General features: G+C 47.1%; 2 protein-coding genes across 3 annotated transcripts; both read right to left on the bottom strand.

Annotated features, from left to right (window-relative positions):
• Positions 1–5649: 5649 nt before the first annotated feature.
• LOC125547814 (putative E3 ubiquitin-protein ligase SINA-like 6) lies at positions 5650–7446 on the bottom strand. The gene is made up of 3 exons (XM_087516555.1): positions 7348–7446; positions 6763–6929; positions 5650–6639 (listed from the first exon to the last, which is right to left on the bottom strand). The coding sequence occupies exons 2-3, from the start codon at positions 6907–6909 to the stop codon at positions 5914–5916; spliced, it is 873 nt and encodes a 290-aa protein (XP_087372681.1). The 5' UTR covers positions 6910–6929; positions 7348–7446; the 3' UTR covers positions 5650–5913.
• A 5155-nt stretch (positions 7447–12601) lies between these two features.
• On the bottom strand, positions 12602–14889 carry LOC125547813 (E3 ubiquitin-protein ligase SINA-like 4). 2 transcript variants are annotated; one of them, XR_015599569.1, is made up of 4 exons: positions 14781–14889; positions 14209–14387; positions 13138–14114; positions 12602–13052 (listed from the first exon to the last, which is right to left on the bottom strand). XR_015599569.1 is itself a non-coding variant. In XM_048711577.2 (3 exons), the coding sequence occupies exons 2-3, from the start codon at positions 14365–14367 to the stop codon at positions 13296–13298; spliced, it is 978 nt and encodes a 325-aa protein (XP_048567534.1). In that variant the 5' UTR covers positions 14368–14387; positions 14781–14889; the 3' UTR covers positions 13063–13295. The 2 variants fall into 2 exon arrangements, 1 of the variants encoding a protein (XP_048567534.1); XM_048711577.2 differs by lacking the exon at positions 12602–13052 and having other exon boundaries at positions 13063–14114.
• Between the last annotated feature and the right edge of the window lie 4521 nt (positions 14890–19410).

Below are 19410 nucleotides of genomic sequence, written 5' to 3'. Positions count from 1 at the left end.
TACGTGATCCAAATCAACTAAACCATGTCCGATCATCACGTGAGATGGAGTAGTTTCATTGGTGAATATCTTTATGTTGATCATATCTACTATATGATTCACGCTCGACCTTTCGGTCTCCGTGTTCCGAGGCCATATCTGTATATGCTTGGCTCGTCAAGTTTAACCTGAGTATTCCGCGTGTGCAACTGTTTTGCACCCGTTGTATTAGAACGTAGAGCCTATCACACCCGATCATCACGTGGTGTCTCAGCATGAAGAACTTTCGCAATGGTGCATACTCAGGGAGAACACTACTTGATAATTTAGTGAGATATCATCTTATAATGCTACCGTCAATCAAAGCAAGATAAGATGCATAAAAGATAAACATCACATGCAATCAATATAAGTGATATGATATGGCCATCATCATCTTGTGCTTGTGATCTCCATCTCCGAAGCACCGTCGTGATCACCATCGTCACCGGCGCGACACCTTGATCTCCATCGTAGTATCGTTGTCGTCTCGCCGAGCTTGTGCTTCCACGACTATCGCTACCATTTAGTGATAAAGTAAAGCATTACAGCGCGATTGCATTGCATACAATAAAGCGACAACCATATGGCCCCTGCCAGTTGCCGATAACTCAGTTACAAAACATGATCATCTCATACAATAAAATTTAGCATCATGTCTTGACCATATCACATCACAACATGCCCTGCAAAAACAAGTTAGACGTCCTCTACTTTGTTGTTGTAAGTTTTTACGTGGCTGCTACGGGCTTAAGCAAGAACCAATCTTACCTACGCATCAAAACCACAACGATAGTTTGTCAAGTTGGTGTTGTTTTAACCTTCGCAAGGACCGGGCGTAGCCACACTCGATTCAACTAAAGTTGGAGAAATTATCACCCGCAAGCCACCTATGTGCAAAGCACGTCGGGAGAACCGGTCTCGCGTAAGCGTACGCGTAATGTCGGTCCGGGCCGCTTCGTCCAACAATACCGCCGAACCAAAGTATGACATGCTGGTAAGCAGTATGACTTATATCGCCCACAACTCACTTGTGTTCTACTCGTTCATATAACATCAACATATAAAACCTAGGCTCTGATACCACTGTTGGGTTTCGTAGTAATTTCAAAAAAATTCCTACGCACACGCAAGATCATGGTGATGCATAGCAATGAGAGGGGGAGTATGATCTATATACCTAGTAGATCGACAACGGAAGCGTTTGGTTGATGTAGTCGTACGTCTCCACGGTCCGACCGATCAAGCACCGAAACTACGGCACCTCCGAGTTCTAGCACACGTTCAGCTCGATGACGATCCTCGGACTCCGATCCAGCAAAGTGTCGGGGAAGAGTTCCGTCAGCACGACGGCGTGGTGACGATCTTGACGTACTACTGCTGCAGGGCTTCACCTAAGCACCGCTACAATATTATCGAGGACTATGGTGGCTGGAGGCGCCGCACACGGCTAAGGAATAGATCACGTGGATCACTTGTGTTTCTCTGGGGTGCCCCTGCCTCCGTATATAAAGGACTAAAGGGGGGGAGGTGGCCGGCCAAGGAGGGCGTGCCAGGAGAGTCCTACTCCCTCTGGGAGTAGGATTCCCCCCCCCCCCAATCCTAGTTGGAATAGGATTCGCGGAGGTGGGAAAAGAGAGAGAGGGGCCGGCCCCCTCTCCTTGTCCTATTCGGACCAAGGAAGGGGAGGGGCGCGCGGCCCATGTAGGGCTGCCTCTTCTCTTTTCCACTAAGGCCCATCATGGCCCATTTAGCTCCCGGGGGGTTCCGGTAACCTCCCGGTACTCCGGTAAAATCCCGATTTCACCCGGAACACTTCCGGTATCCAAACATAGGCTTCCAATATATCAATCTTTATGTCTCGACCATTTCGAGACTCCTCGTCATGTCCGTGATCACATCCGGGACTCCGAACAAACTTCGGTACATCAAAATGTATAAACTCATAATATAACTGTCATCGTAACCTTAAGCGTGCGGACCCTACGGGTTCGAGAACAATGTAGACATGACCGAGACATGTCTCTGATCAATAACCAATAGCGGAACCTGGATGCTCATATTGGCTCCTACATATTCTACGAAGATCTTTATCGGTCAGACCGCATAACAACATACGTTGTTCCCTTTGTCATCGATATGTTACTTGCCCGAGATTCGATCGTCGGTATTCCAAATACCTAGTTCAATCTCATTACCGGCAAGTCTCTTTACTCGTTCTGTAATACATCATCCCGCAACTAACTCATTGGTTGCAGTGCTTGCAAGGCTTAAGTGATGTGCATTACCGAGAGGGCCCAGAGATACCTCTCCGACAATCGGAGTGACAAATCCTAATCTCGAAATACGCCAACCCAACATGTACCTTTGGAGACACCTGTAGAGCTCCTTTATAATCACCCAGTTACGTTGTGACGTTTGGTAGCACACAAAGTGTTCCTCTAGTAAACGGGAGTTGCATAATCTCATAGTCATAGGAACATGTATAAGTCATGAAGAAAGCAATAGCAACATACTAAACGATCGGGTGCTAAGCTAGTGGAATGGGTCATGTCAATCAGATCATTCACTTAATGATGTGATCCCGTTAATCAAATAACAACTACTTGTTTATGGTTAGGAAACATAACCATCTTTGATTAACGAGCTAGTCAAGTAGAGGCATACTAGTGACACTTTGTTTGTCTATGTATTCACACATGTATTATGTTTCCGGTTAATACAATTCTAGCATGAATAATAAACATTTATCATGATATAAGGAAATAAATAATAACTTTATTATTGCCTCTAGGGCATATTTCCTTCACCAGGAGCCAGAAGCTCAGGGGGCATGCCCACGCCCCTAGGGCGCGCCTAGTGAGCTTGTAAGCCCCTGGAGCCTCCCATAACCCTAATTCCAACTCCATATACACCTATTTGTGGAGAAAAAAACAGGGAGAAGGAATCATCGTGTTTTACGATACGGAGCCGCCGTCACATCTTGTTTTTTCATCGGGAGGGCTGATCTGGAGTCCGTTCGGGGCTTCGGGGAGGGGGATTCAACGCCATCGTCATCATCAACCATCCTCCATCAACAATTTCATGATGCTCACCACCGGGAGTGAGTATTTCCTTCGTCGGCTTGCTGGACGGTGATGGGTTGGATGATATTTGTCATGTGATCAAGTCAATTTGTTAGAGCTTGATCCCTAATACCCACTATGTTCTATTATTGATGTTGCTATGACTTTGCTATGCTTAATGTCTGTCACTAGGCCCCTAGTGTCCTGATTTTAGATCTAAACTCTTTATGTTTTCAGCAATATATTTGGATTCTTGATTCTATCTTGCAAGTTAGATGCACCTATTACATGTTATGATCCGCATACTCCAAGGGGACAATAATTGAGATTCTTTCCGGTGATTACCGTAGTTTGAGGAGTTCATGTATTCACTATGTGTTAATGCTTTGTTCCGGTGCTCTATTAAAAGGATGCCTTAATATCCCTTAGATTTCCTTATGGGCCTTGCTGCCCCGGGAGAGTAGGACAAAAGATGTCATGCAAGTTCTTATTATAAGCATGTATGACTATATAGGAAATATATGCCTACGTTACATTGATGAATTGAAACTATTGTGTGTCGCTCTAGGTTATAACTGTTATATGATGAATGTCATCCAACATAAATATCCAATGCCTACGCTTTTTGCATGTTGATCTTTACTAAGTTACTACTATTGCTGCTACTGTTACAATCACTACAAAACTGCCTATTACTGTTATCGCTACTGTTGTTATGGCTATCAAACTATCATACTACTGTGCTACTAAACAATTTGCTGTAGATATTTAGTTCTTCAGGTGTGGTTGAATTGACAACTCAACTGCTAATACTTACAAATATTTTCTGACTCCCCTTGTGTCGAATCAATAAATTTGGGTGAAATACTACCCTCGAAAAATGTTACGATCCTCTGTACTTGTGGGTTATCACTGCCCTGACACTGGACGCTCCACCTCTAGATATTGTGTCTTCCTTGGGCCATTACTCAGCCCACGGTATCCCATTCGAGTGCCGAGGAGGAGTATCGAGCAGTGGCTAACACTGTTGCTGAGTGCACCTAGCTTCACCAACTCCTTCATGAGCTTTGTTTTCCGGTCAACAAGGCCAATGTGGTGTATTGGGACAATGTCTTCGCCGTCTACCTCTTCGCCAATCCGGTTCATCATCGACGCACCAAGCATACCGAGCTCGATATCCACTTTGCTCACAAGCAGCTGGCTCTTGAGAATGTTCGAGTTCTTCACGTTCCCACGACGCAGCAATTTGTGGATATCATGACGAAAAGCTTGCCAACGTCCACTTTTGAGGAGTTCCGGTCCAGTCTTTGCATTGTGCACGTACGTCATCATATTAGTTGTAGTGGTCCTGCTTGTTCCCCAAGTACATATTCTGTAACTGCTCTAAAAATGGTACATATTTTGTAATTAGGATCTTAGTTGTGGACGATACTACCCATGTACGTGCTATATTTGGGCACCCATCACGTGAATACAATTGTGTTGCGCCAAATGCTTTCACTACAATCTTTATTGCCCCGACTAGCTTCTCTTGAAGACAACAGAGTGTGCCATGACATCACGACTTGATTTTTCTAAATACATTTTTTATAACAAATTTGGAAAATTTATGCCCTAATTCAAAAAAAAATTCAAAACTATCACCCGGTCAGCCTTCATTATAGGCTGAAAAAGAACTCTTCGGCCTCCCTTAGGCTGAAGTGGTGTTTTCGGCCTTCTTTGGACCGAAGAGCAGATGGGCTGGGCCGAAGAGATTAACGCCGGCCTTTCGTAGACCGAAGAGATGTCTTAGGCTTCGCTCAGGCCGAAGAGTTGTGGATAAGAGCGACGCAACCGTCTTCTTGTACGCATGGGGAAAAAAAAATCATAACTTCCTGTGACATCTAAACTAGCATTTTAAATTGAGTTATAATCAAGCATGAGAAAATTAGTTTCCCACACAAAAAAGCATAATAAGAAAATTTGATTAGTTTTCTCACGGCTTATATGTTACCTCTCTCAACTCATGCTATTTTTAGAGATATTATACAGTTCCATCCTTTTCATTTGTATAACCAAGTCTGCACAACTGGTGCAAAAGAACCAACTCATTAACATGTGAATGGTAAACATTTTAACATAATACAATTGCTACAAAACGGATTCAAGATACTAATAGTGCTTAGCATATCTCCCCGGAACACAACCAGACAAACTCAAAAAAAAGGAACAAAAATCTTGTTGACGACGCTCTCAATGCCGGAAAAGAATTCTATGAGATCAGGTCTCACGGGTTAGCAGGTGAGACCCGACCTGATGGATGACACGTGGCATTCACAAATCACAAAGCATCTACCCCACCCCCCACTTGAAATCAGGGGGGAAGAGATTAGATGCTTTGTGATTTGTGTATGCCACGTGTCATTCATCAGGGCGGGTCTCGCCTGCTAAATATGAGACCTGGTCTCATATAGGCTGTGTGGTTGCTTTCTATGAACAGAAATGTGTTGTTTATAATGTTTTCATGAGATAGCATTTTTAGTAGTTTCCATACTATTGTATTCGACAAAACAAGTGATTCTCAGAGTAATTAATCATGTCCTGAGGATTGTAGCATACGGATTGAAGATAGAATGATTGAATTGATGCGCTGAAATACTAATTCGAACACTCGTCTACTACTCTACTGCTACCGTTACTCCAGTTCAGTTTCATGACAGTAAAACAGAACCTACTTCATGGATTGTACAGTCTCAACTCTCAACACATGCTGCAACAAAGAGCGATAAGAAGCACCAAAATAAACCGAATTCTCCCGCATCTTACCAGGAGACGATCCATCAGTCAGCCCCTACTCCTCACCGCCGTCCTCCTCCCCGTAGCTGTCATCATCGTCAGACGCTTCCTCCTCCAGCTCATCATCATTGATATCACACATCAGCTCCGTATCTATGGTGACTGTGAGCACGGCAGATGACTTGGGCACGAAGCTGAAGAAACTGCTCTTAGGCAGCCCGTCTGACAGCGACGTGCTCGTGATCGCGTCCAGTGACGAGAGCTGGTAGTGCCCCTTCCAGCACGAGAAACCGACGGAACATCCAAACCTGGACAACTCCGAGACCTTGGGCTGGATGCGCACGAGCGAGATGCCGTGCAGCACTGACTCCGGCGAGGACACGTTGAGTAGGAACAGATTGCCATCTTGGGCACGGAGGACATGCATGCCAGGCTTGGCAATGAGATCAAACGACACGTAGTACTTGAACACCGTAGTCGGCCACTTGTGCTGGGAGGTGAAGTGGTCCAGGAGCGCAGCTGTTGTGCCGGCGAAGCCACAGCCGGGCTCCGGGCAGTAGCACGGCTCGTGCGGACACGCCTGCTTGTGTTCTCCCTTGAGGTAGTAGGTGATCATGTCGGTGCATCCATGCTCAGCGTATGGGCAAGGAACAAGGATGGATTCGACGATGCGCTCGATGCCATAGCAGCTGCTCTTCAGGACAACTCCGGAGCAGGCCTGGCATTTGCTGTCTGGGAGCTTGTCGCGGCAAGGTGAACAGACGAAATGCCCAAGGGCACACTGCAAAGGATTCACCGAGCAAGCTCAGAATTAACTTCCACATAAATAAGGCAACACCACATCAAAATGAACACCTCAACAGGATTTGGATGTCAGCATAGTAGAAGAGATGCACCAGATTACCTGGAAAACGGGGGGCCTCAGAGGGGTAGAGCAGACGGGGCAGTCAAAGACCTCCATTGCCATGGTGACATTCTGCTTCTTGACAACCCTCTCCGCCTCTTCCATTGCTTCTGTTTCCTTCTTGATGCTGCTACTCTTTGCCTCCATGAGAGCTAGGGCCACCAGTGCTACAGATTACAAACCAATCCGTTAAAACGTAAACATTTCTCCACAATTTGTAGGCGATTAAAATTACAGTCAACGTAAGGAGTGCATGGCCATTTATTTTGAAAGTTACAATTACTTCCACACGAAATTGGGGACTCCTTGATATTGTACCATAACAATCAGAGAGTGAATGAGCTCTACATGTCCCACACAAGGTCCTAGACACAAGGCACAAAATGGAAGTAAAATTGTACTGTAGCAAATATGCAGACACGGGTGGCCTCTGACCAGGGAGGCAAATCAGCAAACACATGGACTGCATATAAAGCAAGCACCGAACAAGCAGCCACGAAGAGCCTCAAATCCTCTATCTACCGGGCAAATGCAAGAAGAGCAGTTGGATCCATAGACAATAGATGCAGAGCACCGGCTCGGTACCGTAGCCTGCAGGGAGTAGAGAAACGAGGTGCTCGGATCGTTCGACGGAGCGAGCGAGCGACCGCCGGCGGCTCGGCTGGACGAGGAGGAGGAGGCGAGACTCACCCACTCACCGTGGCGGGACCCGCAGTCCAGATGGAGCCGGCGGGGTTCCGGCGGAACGGCGGGGGGCGACTGGGCGAGCAGCAGGGAGGATGCGGCGGCCGGGGGATTCGGAGCTGCGTAAAGTGAGGAACCTAAAAAGCCAGCCGCTTTCTGATGTCAAAACAAAAGGAGAGTGGGTTTTAACTTCGACCACTGACTTCAATATAATTTAAAGTTTTAAATAAATTTCAAAAATCTACTCCCTCCATCTCATAATGTAAGACATTTTTTGACACTAATCTAGTCTCAGAAAACATATTACATTATGGGACGGAGGGAGTATAATTTTACCTTTTTGTGTGATTTATTGTGCTATTCTGAGGTGACAATATTTGTTCACGAAATCACTGAAGGGCAGACAAGTAAATTTTACCGAGACAGTATGCGGACCGAAAATGATAGACTTACGGGCAAACAACGGACTGTTATGGAAGCCTTAACGCTAACTAACCTCTCCCCATCTGATTTTCAGTGGGGTGGGACCCTTCCTCCCCTGAATCCCAATCAGATGGTGCCATGTGTGACAATCCGTGAAATCTGTAAAACTTTGTCCGTGTGTCTAGTATCGCTCGTATGCGGACTGTTCCATTCCTCCACGAGGCGACACACGAGATTAAAGTTTCCATCCTCTCGCTGACTCCAATTCTTCCCACCTCTGATGACCTTTGGGCCTTGGGGGTGCGGCGAATCCCGTCCCCTCGCCGGCGGATTGGATCCCGTTTTTCTTTAGGTAGTTTTAGTGTCTTGGTTGGGGTAGCGAGGTGGCAACATCCCAAAGTTATTATAATGTCTTCTCCGTTTCGATGGTGTGTCTAGCATTGATGGAGGACGTGTAGATGTATGTCTTTGATGGATCATGTTGGATTCAGTCGGCGTTGGTCTTTGATGGATCCGCTTGGATCTATTCCGTGTTCGTCACCGGTAGGTCCATCAGGATTCGGCTGGCCAGTGTGTGTTGTTCATGCGTTCACAAGTATGACCCTTCCGATCTATGCTTCTCATCGTCGGCGATGGTTGATGTTATAGTGCACTAGTCCTTTGGGGGCTTAGGCCAACTCCAACGCATGGATGCATTTCCTCCTTTTACGTTCGTTTGGGTCCGCGTGGGCAGAAATCACGGGCCAATGAGCGGATGCAAACCCCTTTTGAGTCCATCTGCTGTTCGCCTGGACGCAAATCCATCCCAAATGAGGGTCGGGTTTGAGTCCACATAGACAAACGGACACACCGTGACTCTGCCCCAGCCCCACGCACCAGTGACCCAACCGCCAAAGCCAGCCCTTTTAATGCGCCAGTGCAGGGTAAAGGGCGCATACCGTACCCACTCTTCCCCCTTCCTCTTCCTCCCAGAGGACCGATTGTCAAACCCTAGCCACAATCGCCGCCACCGCCCGGCCCGCCCGCGCACGATGTTGTGGGAGGTGGATTCCCTGGATGGCTGGGAAGCACGACCATGAGGCCGACTCTTCCTCAGGGCGCCGCCGTCGCGCGGCAACCCTCATTGTGACGCCAGTCGGGTCGACTAGTGCCAGCGGTACTGGGAGGAGGCCAACCCTGTGCCATGGCCCGATGTCCATTAGTCGAACAACTGACATCTGAACCCGGATAGGATTCCTGTGTCGATCTTTCTGGCCTCCGACCGCATGTGTGAGGCCGAGATTCATCGCCGCCGAGCTCAGCTCCTTGCTGACCTACCCCACGACCCGGCGTACGTCATCGACTCGCTATACTGGGAGACTTGGTTCGTCGACGAGCACGACCAACGTCGTCGGTCTTTCTTGGCCGCTCTTGTGCATGCTCCCAGTCCTCCGAGTGCGTGTGCGCATGCTCCCAATCCGCCATGCGCTCCATCGCCACAACTGGCGGTTGAGGTGGAAGCCAAGGCGGAGGCCGACGAGGCTTATAAGAAGGCTCTCGAGGACTCCCAACTCGACGAGTTTGCCATGTGGCTTGGCCTGGCACTGGCATTGGTCGACTCGGCCGAAGTACAGGTCGGCGTTCCCCCGCCCGCACCTAAGCCCGAGCCGGAGCATGTGGTAGAGCTAAATCCGGTAGATCTCAAGTAGGGGGTCCCAAACTAAGGGTCTTACACGTTGGTAACAGGGGCACGAGTTTTTACATAGGTTGGGGCTCTCCTTAGAGATAAAATCCTACGTTCTGCTTGTGTTGTATTGCTTTTGGGTGTAATACAAAGCACAGATGATCTACCTTGAGATTGTTGTGTGTCCTCTACGAGCCTACTCCTCGGTTTAAATAGGTATGGGAGGAGAGGTCTATGGTTACATCCTAGTCGGCCACGTACAAGAAGAACGTGTTGTAGCTGGTTTTTAATATCTTGAAGTATACATCAAGTCTTCGAGAGACTTCATTTCGTACGCCACAGGCCGTGGCCCAGTGGTGAACCGAGATGAGGGTCCTCGGCCCGGCCCACCTGATCGGGAAACAACGTGATTAGAGATTCTCTAACTCTAGCCGGAACACCGCTAATAGGAGTCATTGCCACTGGCACCACTGGTGGGTCACCAGTGATTGTGGACGTCCACAGTCGCTTGTACGCTCGAGTGGGCGGAGCATGAGCATCAGCAGCCGTGGCCACCGGAGCAGTAGGAGGCGCCTGCTGTGTCACCGCATGCGCTAGCGCCACATCCGGCGGCAGTACCGTGGCTGTTTCCATGACCGGCTCCGGTCTTCATCTACCTCAGCGACAACAACCACTATATCTATATTTTATTATGTTTTTGGTTTTAATTAATGTAATTAAGGGACTTCTGACCGTAATTTTTATATATTAAATTTGAAAATCGTGCAAAACCTAAAATGCGTCCCAACGTGTTGGGCGCACCTATGTGCAAGCAGACAATGCTGGACTTTGGTGTCCGCCTGACGGATCCAAATGTACAAAAAACAATTTGCGTGTCCGTTTAGGTCGACCGGTTAGAGTTGTCCTTAGCATGGTGACTTCCTGATTGTCCAATATAATAAGGTTTGCTCGGTTTCGATAAGGGAAGGATGATATGGTGGCGCGCCTTCGGCTCGCTTCAGTGTTTGTAATCGTCGCTAGGTGGTTCATTGACCTAGTTATAATTTTCGTTACTTCTGATGATTTTTGTACTACCATGACCGTTAATAAAAGACTGGAAGACTTTTCACAAAAAAAATTGTTTGTGAAATCACAACTTACCTTTTCTGCTCTAATTTGTTGCAAAATTTTCAGAGAACATAGACACGACGGATCTGGCAGTGGCACTAGCGATGCCTCCTTCAATGAAAGTGGAAGACTCGCCATTGGTGGCAGAGCTGGGTACTCTCCTTCCAAACGATTCCCAGACATATCAGAATGAAGCTTTCTCGTTGTACGTCGCCCAAGCAAACCTCAGTTTCGAGGTCACCTGACCCATTCCAACAATAATTATCTCATAAAACTCTTTTTTTTCGCGAATACGCAAAGCTTGCGTATCATTGCATTGATAGAAAGAAGTAGAATGAGTATAAAAGGGGTACAACACATAACACGAACGCAGGAAGGCGTGTACATGATGCCCAGAGCAGAGAGACAGGAGATGAGAGGATACAACACAGCTAAATCAGCCAGACCCTAGCCAAGAATGGTAATGCCAAACCAACAAGAATTCCACCATCGTCCGAGCTGAAAACAGGGACACCTCGAGCGAGCAAGATAGTGCCTTCAGGAAGGAAGATGACGCCAGGACATCGCCACTATCAGGTCTGGGGGACCCGGACCTAGGGTTTCCCCTGAGCTCGAAGAGGGGCTAAGCTGAAGGCCTTCGCAGCGCCTCCAAGAAGGACACGACACCCGCGGGCGCCATCGCTACCAGCACCGGCAAGCCGAGCATGGATCTCTCCCTGGCCTAGAGCTGAGCAATCCCATAGCCGCCAAATCGGGAAACGTAGATGGGGAGGCCAACGCTAGTCGAAACCACCATGTCAGGAAGGGGTAGGTGGGCTGCACCTGCCGTCGGAGGGTGGCACCTCCTCCGAATCCACGAGCGTAGGATCAGGCAAAAGGGGAAGCTTTGAGGTGTACTGGATAGGGCGGGCGACAAGGCGAACCACATGGGGGTACCAGGGTGACGGCGTCCAGCAACGGCAGCAAGCGAGGACCGGAGGACGCAAATCCAAACTACTGTGGCCTTAGCCGTCGGGACATCGGCAAGCAAGGTGAGCTGGAAGGGACGCAGCTACCTAGCCGCCAAGGCCGGAGCTGCCCGGTAGCGGACGCCGGCAGCGAGGAACACCGGAGAAACGCGGGCCTGAGGCTGCCTGGCCGGACAAGCATCGACAAGGACCACCACAAGAAGCCTAGTGCCAGCCACAACCGCAGATGTGTCACCGCCTCCACACAAGAGCCACCACCGCGGCTCGGGAGGGGAGGAAGGCCGCCAGAGACGAGGGGGCCGCCTACACAGGAGGCAGACCGCGAACGCATCCGTAACCGGCCGCAGGCCTAAGAACCAACCACGACCGGCCGAAACGAGACCATGTGAGGGATGAGGAGCTGCAGGGGGTGGCGCCCATGGCAGTGGCCAGGAGCACCGCGTCGCCGCCGGCCGGCAGGCTCATGCAACAGCTGGGGTAAGGGCGCTCGAGAATCGCCGGGGAGGATCCCGGGATCGCAGGCCGAGGGGGGTGGAGGCGCGAGCGGTGCAGGGGTTCGCCGAGGTCGAGGACGATGTGGGTGGCGCGGCCAGCCGGAGACGGCAGGGGCTAGGCCACTGGGGACCGGATCCGTCGCCGCCGGACAGGCGGGGGAAGGTGCGATGCGTGGGGGTGGTCGTGAGGCGTGGGGGGCACGGATCCGCCCCGCCACCACCTTCCCGGGGCCCGGCGCGGCTTCGCCGGCCGGCCCTCCGGCGGCGGCGATGCGGGAGAGGGCGGCGGGGGAGGTTGCTAGCGACGGCAGCTAGGGTTCCCCCGTGTCGCCAGAGGAGGGCGACGCAGGGGGAGGGGGTAGGGGGGAGCACCTTAAGTTTGCACTTCCCTTGTGCTCTCTTATCTCATAAAACTCAGTCTTGCTCTAGCTTCGATCCTCCGCAAATAAATATAAGAGCATTTAGATCACTAAAGTAGTGATCTAAACGCTCTTATATTTCTTTACAAAAGGAGTAACAATTAAGTGGATGTAGTAAAGTACATCATCCTCATTCCTCAAACTTGTCGGGCTTGATGGCAAGGTTTGGCCTCAAGACCACTACACAAGAAAACATATTTTCCTACGGATCTCTATTGAGAAAACACCATTGCCAACCCTTGTATGGCACGGGGCCGTGAGCGTGCTCCCGCCTCCCTCCATGGCTCCTCGCCGACCTTCGTCGCCACGCCACTTTCCCTTGGACTTGGAGTACTGCTGCCGCTCCTCGGCCACAGCTCCATAATCCTCCGCCGGACATCACAGTCCAGCGGCTCCTCGTGCCTCTCCATGGCGCACCTGCAAGCTCTCGGCATTCGGAGCCAACTCCACGGCTTCCTGAGTTCATATGCATGCCACCGTGCTCATTCAAAGTTTCTTTCACATGTCATTGAAAAATGATCATCAACGTCACCTGATGGATATTGCAATGATAGATCAGATGATGTACAAAAAGATCTTGTAAATAAAGATGATGTACAGAGCCCAGATTCGATAACCTTCAACAGAAAGCTGGTTATATTGTATCACCACATAGTCAGCTGGAAGCATGAGATCAAGCAGAGCCTACATTCAGTGATATTCCAAAACGTAGTCTCAACAACACACTGCCCATCAAACCAAAATCCCCCAAAACTTGCTCATCCAACAGATCGAGTCAATGCCTGATCAGACCAACGCATCCCTCGTCCACCTGATCCTCACCGTCATCGTCACCATCCTCCTCGCTGACCTCGTCATCCTCCTCACCATAGATGTAGCTCTTGTCGTCATCGCACTCCTCCTCCAGCTCGTCCTCCACGCCATACACCATCTTACTGTCTATGGTCACCCTGAGCACCACACGCCGGCTGCCCTCACGCTGAGCCTCGGGAACGAAGCACAAGTAGCCCGTTGGCAGTCCATCGGAAAGTGACGTGGTATGGATTGTGTCAGCCGTTGAGACCTGGTAATGGCCCTTGAACCACGAGAAGCCAACTGAGCATCCGAACCTGGACTCCGGCGGGTGCGGATGGACGCGGACCAGCGAGACCCCATGGAGGGGAGACTCCGGGAACGTCACATTCAGCAGGAAGAGGCCGATATCTTTGTCCTCCCCACCGCACCAGAGGATGTGCATGCCGGCCTTCACGGGCACTTCGAACGGCTCGTAGTATTTGAACGCTTTCACAGGCCACTTGTGCTGGGCGGCGAAGTGGTCCATGAGTGCTGCCTTGGTGCCGGCGAAGCCACAGCCTTTCTCTGGGCAGAAGCATGGCGCGTGCGGGCACCACTCCTCGTGCTCTGCCTTGTCGTGGTAGGCCATCACGTGGGCACATCTGCGCGCGGCGTAGGAACACGGAACGACAACGGAGGCGATGACGCGCTCCATGCCATGGCACCGGTCCGAGACGGGTTTGGAGCACACGCTGCAGGCCTTCTCGGTCCCCGGGAGCTTGTCGCGGCAGGGCGAGCAGATGAAATGCCCCATTGAGCACTGCAGAGAATCAACCAAATTTGTTAACTTCAGCTGAACAACATCAGACTAACACAAGAAATTCAGTGTGGCGAAATTGCATCAATTCGATTACCTGGAAGATGGGAGGGCTGAGGGGGGTGGAGCAGAGTGGGCAGTCCAGGACCTCCATCCCCATGGTGACCTGCTGCTTCTTGACCATGATGGCCACACCCTGTTGCAGACCATCATCTCCCCCTTCCTTGATCTTGCTGCCGTTGCTGTTCCCCTCCATGACAGCAACAGTCTCCAGTGCTGCAGATTTAAGCCCCACTAGTCAGTTAAAACAGATCAAAACGCCTCCAGTTAAGTAGTGAGGATTTATGGCGGCGATTGGCAACTCAAGAAGCAGAAATTCATCCTGACTAATTACGAAAAACTAGATAAAAGATGAACATTTCGAATGTGGGTCTGCAGATGTGCAGTTTGGGCGACTCCCGTAGCGGGCAGAGGGCAAAATCTAACCAGGGCTGGGGGCGCAAGAACACCTAGGGCACCAGAACGGGGCGGAATACATCAAGTAGGACAGCGCACGAACAGGCCGGAAACCCCAACAATGGCGGCGATTGGCAAATAAAGAAACCGGGGGGAGGCGATTAGCAAAGGGAGGCGGCGCGAGAAGAAGCAATCAGCGGAAGCGGAGCTCACCGGGTTGGCCGGCAGGCCGGGAAGAGGACGGCGGATGCGTCGAGGTCGAGAGGAGGAGCGGCGCTAGGTTTGCCGCCGGCGCTGCAAGCGTGGTTGTTCTGGTCGGACGTGAGCCCTTCACGGGCCGAGCCACGAGCCAAAAGCCCAAGCAAATACATCCCCACCCAGCCCACACTCCACTGCTGCCCTCAATCCTCTGACGCTACCCCTAAAAAAACAAATCCTCTGAAGCTTTTTGGAGCAAAAGTAATAAGCCCGAAATGAAACCATACTACAGCTGCTTCAGCACGCAAAAAAAAATTGTTCTTTCAAATAATTACATAAAATACAACCATTTTGGAAGAAGCGTCCAAATTTTACCGTTTTATTTGTTTGTCTTTAGAACAAGACTCTATTTTGGTACCCTCTCTGCTCAAAATAATGGAAGTTCTGGCTTTGTCCAAAGTCAAGCTTACTTTAGTGTAACAGTTCTATAGAAAATATGTTAACACGTATAATATTAAATTAGTGTTATTAGTTTCTTTATTATAAATAAATTCCCGTTAATTTGGAAAGGGGGGGAGCATATTATAGTGGAAAATATTGATGATACTTTTTACTTCAATTAAAATATTTAATATACAAACCTAAAAATTCTATTTAAATATATTATTTTTTGTTTATTTGAATTATTATTGAGTAATGACACTGTCTAAAAGTCAAATTTGCTAAACAAGGGTTTAGTTTTTTTATTTATGTCTACGGCGAGGAGTAAAAAAAGACTATAATATGGTACACTGCATTTTAAAATTATTGTAGCTTCCTAATAATTATTGTAGCTTCATAATAATTAGGGTTTAAAATTATGGTACACTGGAAAACTAAATATAGGTTTTTGAGAGATTGCACAATGTGAAATACCTCAATTTAAAATAGATCAAAATATGTTCATATTATTGAAGTATATTTTAATTAGGGTTTGATCCAATATCCAAAATTGATACTCCCTCCGTAGAGAAGTATAAGGGCGTTTAGATCACTAAAGTAGTGATCTAAACAACACTCTTATATTTATTTACAGAGGGTATACCTGTTAAACCTTAAGCATATGGGGCCCCATGCATTAAATATGAGGTTGTATCCAAATTATTTAGGGTTTGAGATGGGCATTTTGTATATTTGGATTTTTTATAGGGTTTTTGCCTTTTAAGAAAACCCGAGAGTTGATTAAATCCTCATTTTCATATTTCAATGATGCTTACGAGATGCTCATGATGCACAATCAATTTCCAATAAAATGTGTTGCTCCTGGGCTATTAGAATCGACCCCCCTCGAAGGACTCTCACCTCCAGATTCTAAGGCAAGGAAGAGGGAAGGGATTGGGCTGCAAATGGAACTAATCTTCTCGTTCATGTTGCTCTTTTTTTACAAGGCCGATTCATTGCATCATGGCTAATTTGGAATTGTTTCTTCAAGATCTTCATCTTTCAAAACTTGAGGCTGCCCAACCGTCTTGTCTGATAGGCTTGACAAAAGAAATGGAGTTGAAACCAAGCTCAACACAAGCAAGCCCTTCTGTCAATCTGATAGGTGTTACATTAAGTTGAACAACATCTCCAAGCAAAGTATTATGCAATGAGAACAAATAATATGGGCTTTAGCGTTGATGTCTGTACTCACAACTATTGATATTGATACTAAGAACATATGCTAGTAATGTCAGCTCCATTACCTGCTTAAGCATCGCCCTTTTAGTTATTTTGATCTTTTTGGGAGACTCCCTTGTTCTAAGAATAGAACTTTTCTTCCTGACGTTGACATTTTCGTGCGACTTATCATGCAACCTGCTATTGCTTCTGGAAGTGTCGGATACCCTACTTTGTGTTTGTCGTCGCCTTAATGTTCTCCGCCTCTTGAAGGAAGATTCAAGTACAAAGAATGGAATTTTCATCTGTTAGTGATATAATAACCCAAAATGGGATTTAATATATAACACACCTCGCATATTGAATACCCAATGAGTACTTGAAATGTATAATAATTCAAATGAAACAGGCGTGAACACAACAATTGTTAGATGGTATAATCTGAACACATAAAATCATATATTGTAAGATTAAAATGGCATTGGCATGAGTTGGTAATACAACCGCCCTACCCTCTTGTTATTTCAAGAAACCGAGCCTTCTTAGAGCTCATTGTTTTGGACCATCAACCATAAGGCATAGAATTCCCACCAAGATTTTTCCACTTTAGGCTCGAAGATGAATATTTTAGTGCCACTGCATCCTTTCCGCCAAGGATTCATAAACACAGCTTCCTACTTGGCCGAGCTACATGGGGAGTTGAGCGGGTCTCCTCTAGGGCCGAAGTATGAGTCCATTTAGATTTGGATGAGAAACAACGTAGACAGCAACCCGTCACGATGGACTTGTCATTACATCTTCAACAACTTTTCTCCCCCGACAGTTGGAATATTTGAAGCAACTATACTAACTATGCTAGGATATGCCAGTCCAACATGTTCTCAAGGATATAGTTGGCATAGATGACTTAATGTATGACCAGAGTGACTCGGTAAACCCCTAAATTCCATCGCAGTTCCAGTCTAGTTCATAAGCTCACCAGCTAAATATGTATTGGCAGCGAGAGATATCTTCGACGTAGTTGTTGAAATCAAATTCCGGTCGTCATACGCAAAAAAATAATCTAATTTTAGATTGGACAATTAATTTTACTCACAAAGTAAGATATGTTAAGGTTCTAGGCTCCATATAAAGTTGTGTCAACAGAGATTTTGAAAGTGCTAGATGGCGCTCATAACGGCGATGATATATACCACCACTACTAGGAAAAGGCCTACTAGTGGTGTACCTGTTTTGGCTACTAATGGCGCACTACAGATGCGCCACTAGCATCACGCCATTAGTAATTAATACTAATGGTGCACCCCTGGTGCGCCATTAGTATACCAGATACTAATGGCGCACCAGGGAGTGCGCCATTACTAACCCTTAGGTGCTCCACTGGTATTCCCTCTAGGTGCGCCACTAATAGCCATAGATGCGCCACTAGTAATAAAGGAAGGTGAGCCACTAATAAGGACTGAAATGCGCCACTAGTAATGTATTTGGAAAACAAAAAAAAATCCAAATTTATAGAAAACAACCTATAAGGAAAAATAATTTAAAAACAAAAAATGAAATAGAATCATAATTTTTATTATAGTAAGAATATTACAATGTCTTTACAAGTATCAAATAAAAGAAAAATTACAAAGAAATAAAAGGAAATTCTAAAACTAATCTTCGAGTAATCTTTTCTTCTTTTTCTTTACTCTGTCCCTGCAAAGAATGATAGAAATATGTGAGGATGAACATTGCAGAGAAGTGAAATTGAGCAATTATTTGCATCCGACATCGAAGATCTAAGATACCTTGAATCATAGACATGGGTCATTTCATGAAGCCAAGAGTCTATGCCATTCAGGATGCACAGTTCCATGTCAGAAGAACTTAATTATTCAGTAAACACAGTCCTAAGCTTTTTACATGAGACAAAACATAAGGTACATGCTTGACCTAAGCTACGGCCACGCTAATCCTGCTAACAACACACATGCAACTAGCTAATCAAGATTACTACTAACATAATTCACCAAAAAGAGTAACAGGTGATGCATCAAAAGGAATCTGGCCAGATCCGATCACATTAGACAAGCCTAGGTGTGTGGATCCAAAACAAAGGTTGCTGATCTTTGATAAATGAAAGTTAAGGTTAATAATCTAAACTTTAATATTCTGAACTTTGTTACAGTTTAGCCCAAGGAGAGATGCTCTATTCCTAAGAAATTAACTATTTAGTGACATAAACGTTGTGATTGATGTGACGATGAAGGAGTTTAAGTTCTGTACCTCATGCATTGTGCCACCGTCCAGTGCGGCTCGCTGTGCCGTAGGGTCCTCATCTCGACAGTGTGTGCGTTTTGAAATGAGAATGTGTTCTATTCTAGAACCATAACTGAATTCTTCAGCTCCAACGGTTTGATTAAAGCAAGTATAAGCTCCCTCCCTGCACAAAACAAATGAAGGAAGCATACGGTACATCGTTAGCATGTGATTATCATGAAGTACACTATGGTTGTAATAATCCTATATAACTATAAAGTCAATCCCCACTGAACATTTTTCCTGCCCTCACAGCCTACCACATCAGCAAATTACTAACTTCTTTTAGTTGTTCAAAGATGGAAACCAACACTGATATACGTGCAAAGTTCTGAGGACATTGTTTAACCAATAGTAAAATATGTACTTACATTGTTGGTTCTGAGGACATGGAGTAATAAGCTATAAAAAAGTTGCAAAATTATGAGAAGAATAAGAGTAGCAAGTAAAAAACAGGAGCCGCGATACCTTTCAGGGTATTTTGATCTGAAAGCATCCAATAAGGGACCTCCATGTTCTCTCAACATGTATCTCAGCCACTCACGAAACCTTGAATCAGAAGTAAAATTCACTAAAACACCTACACATGTTCTACTGCAACTAGGACATCCTAAGCAGTACATAGATTCCTATATACCTAAGAAACTACTGAATCGATCTAAACATCTAAAAATTCAGAGCTTGAACCCTAGGCTAGTGACAA

The sequence above is a fragment of the Triticum urartu genome, chromosome 3A (assembly GCF_056163025.1).
Source record: "Triticum urartu cultivar PI428250 chromosome 3A, HENAU_Tu73, whole genome shotgun sequence".
Lineage (NCBI taxonomy): Eukaryota > Viridiplantae > Streptophyta > Magnoliopsida > Poales > Poaceae > Triticum > Triticum urartu.
Note: the sequence above shows the minus strand (reverse complement) of the source record. Positions and strands in the feature narration are given on the sequence as shown.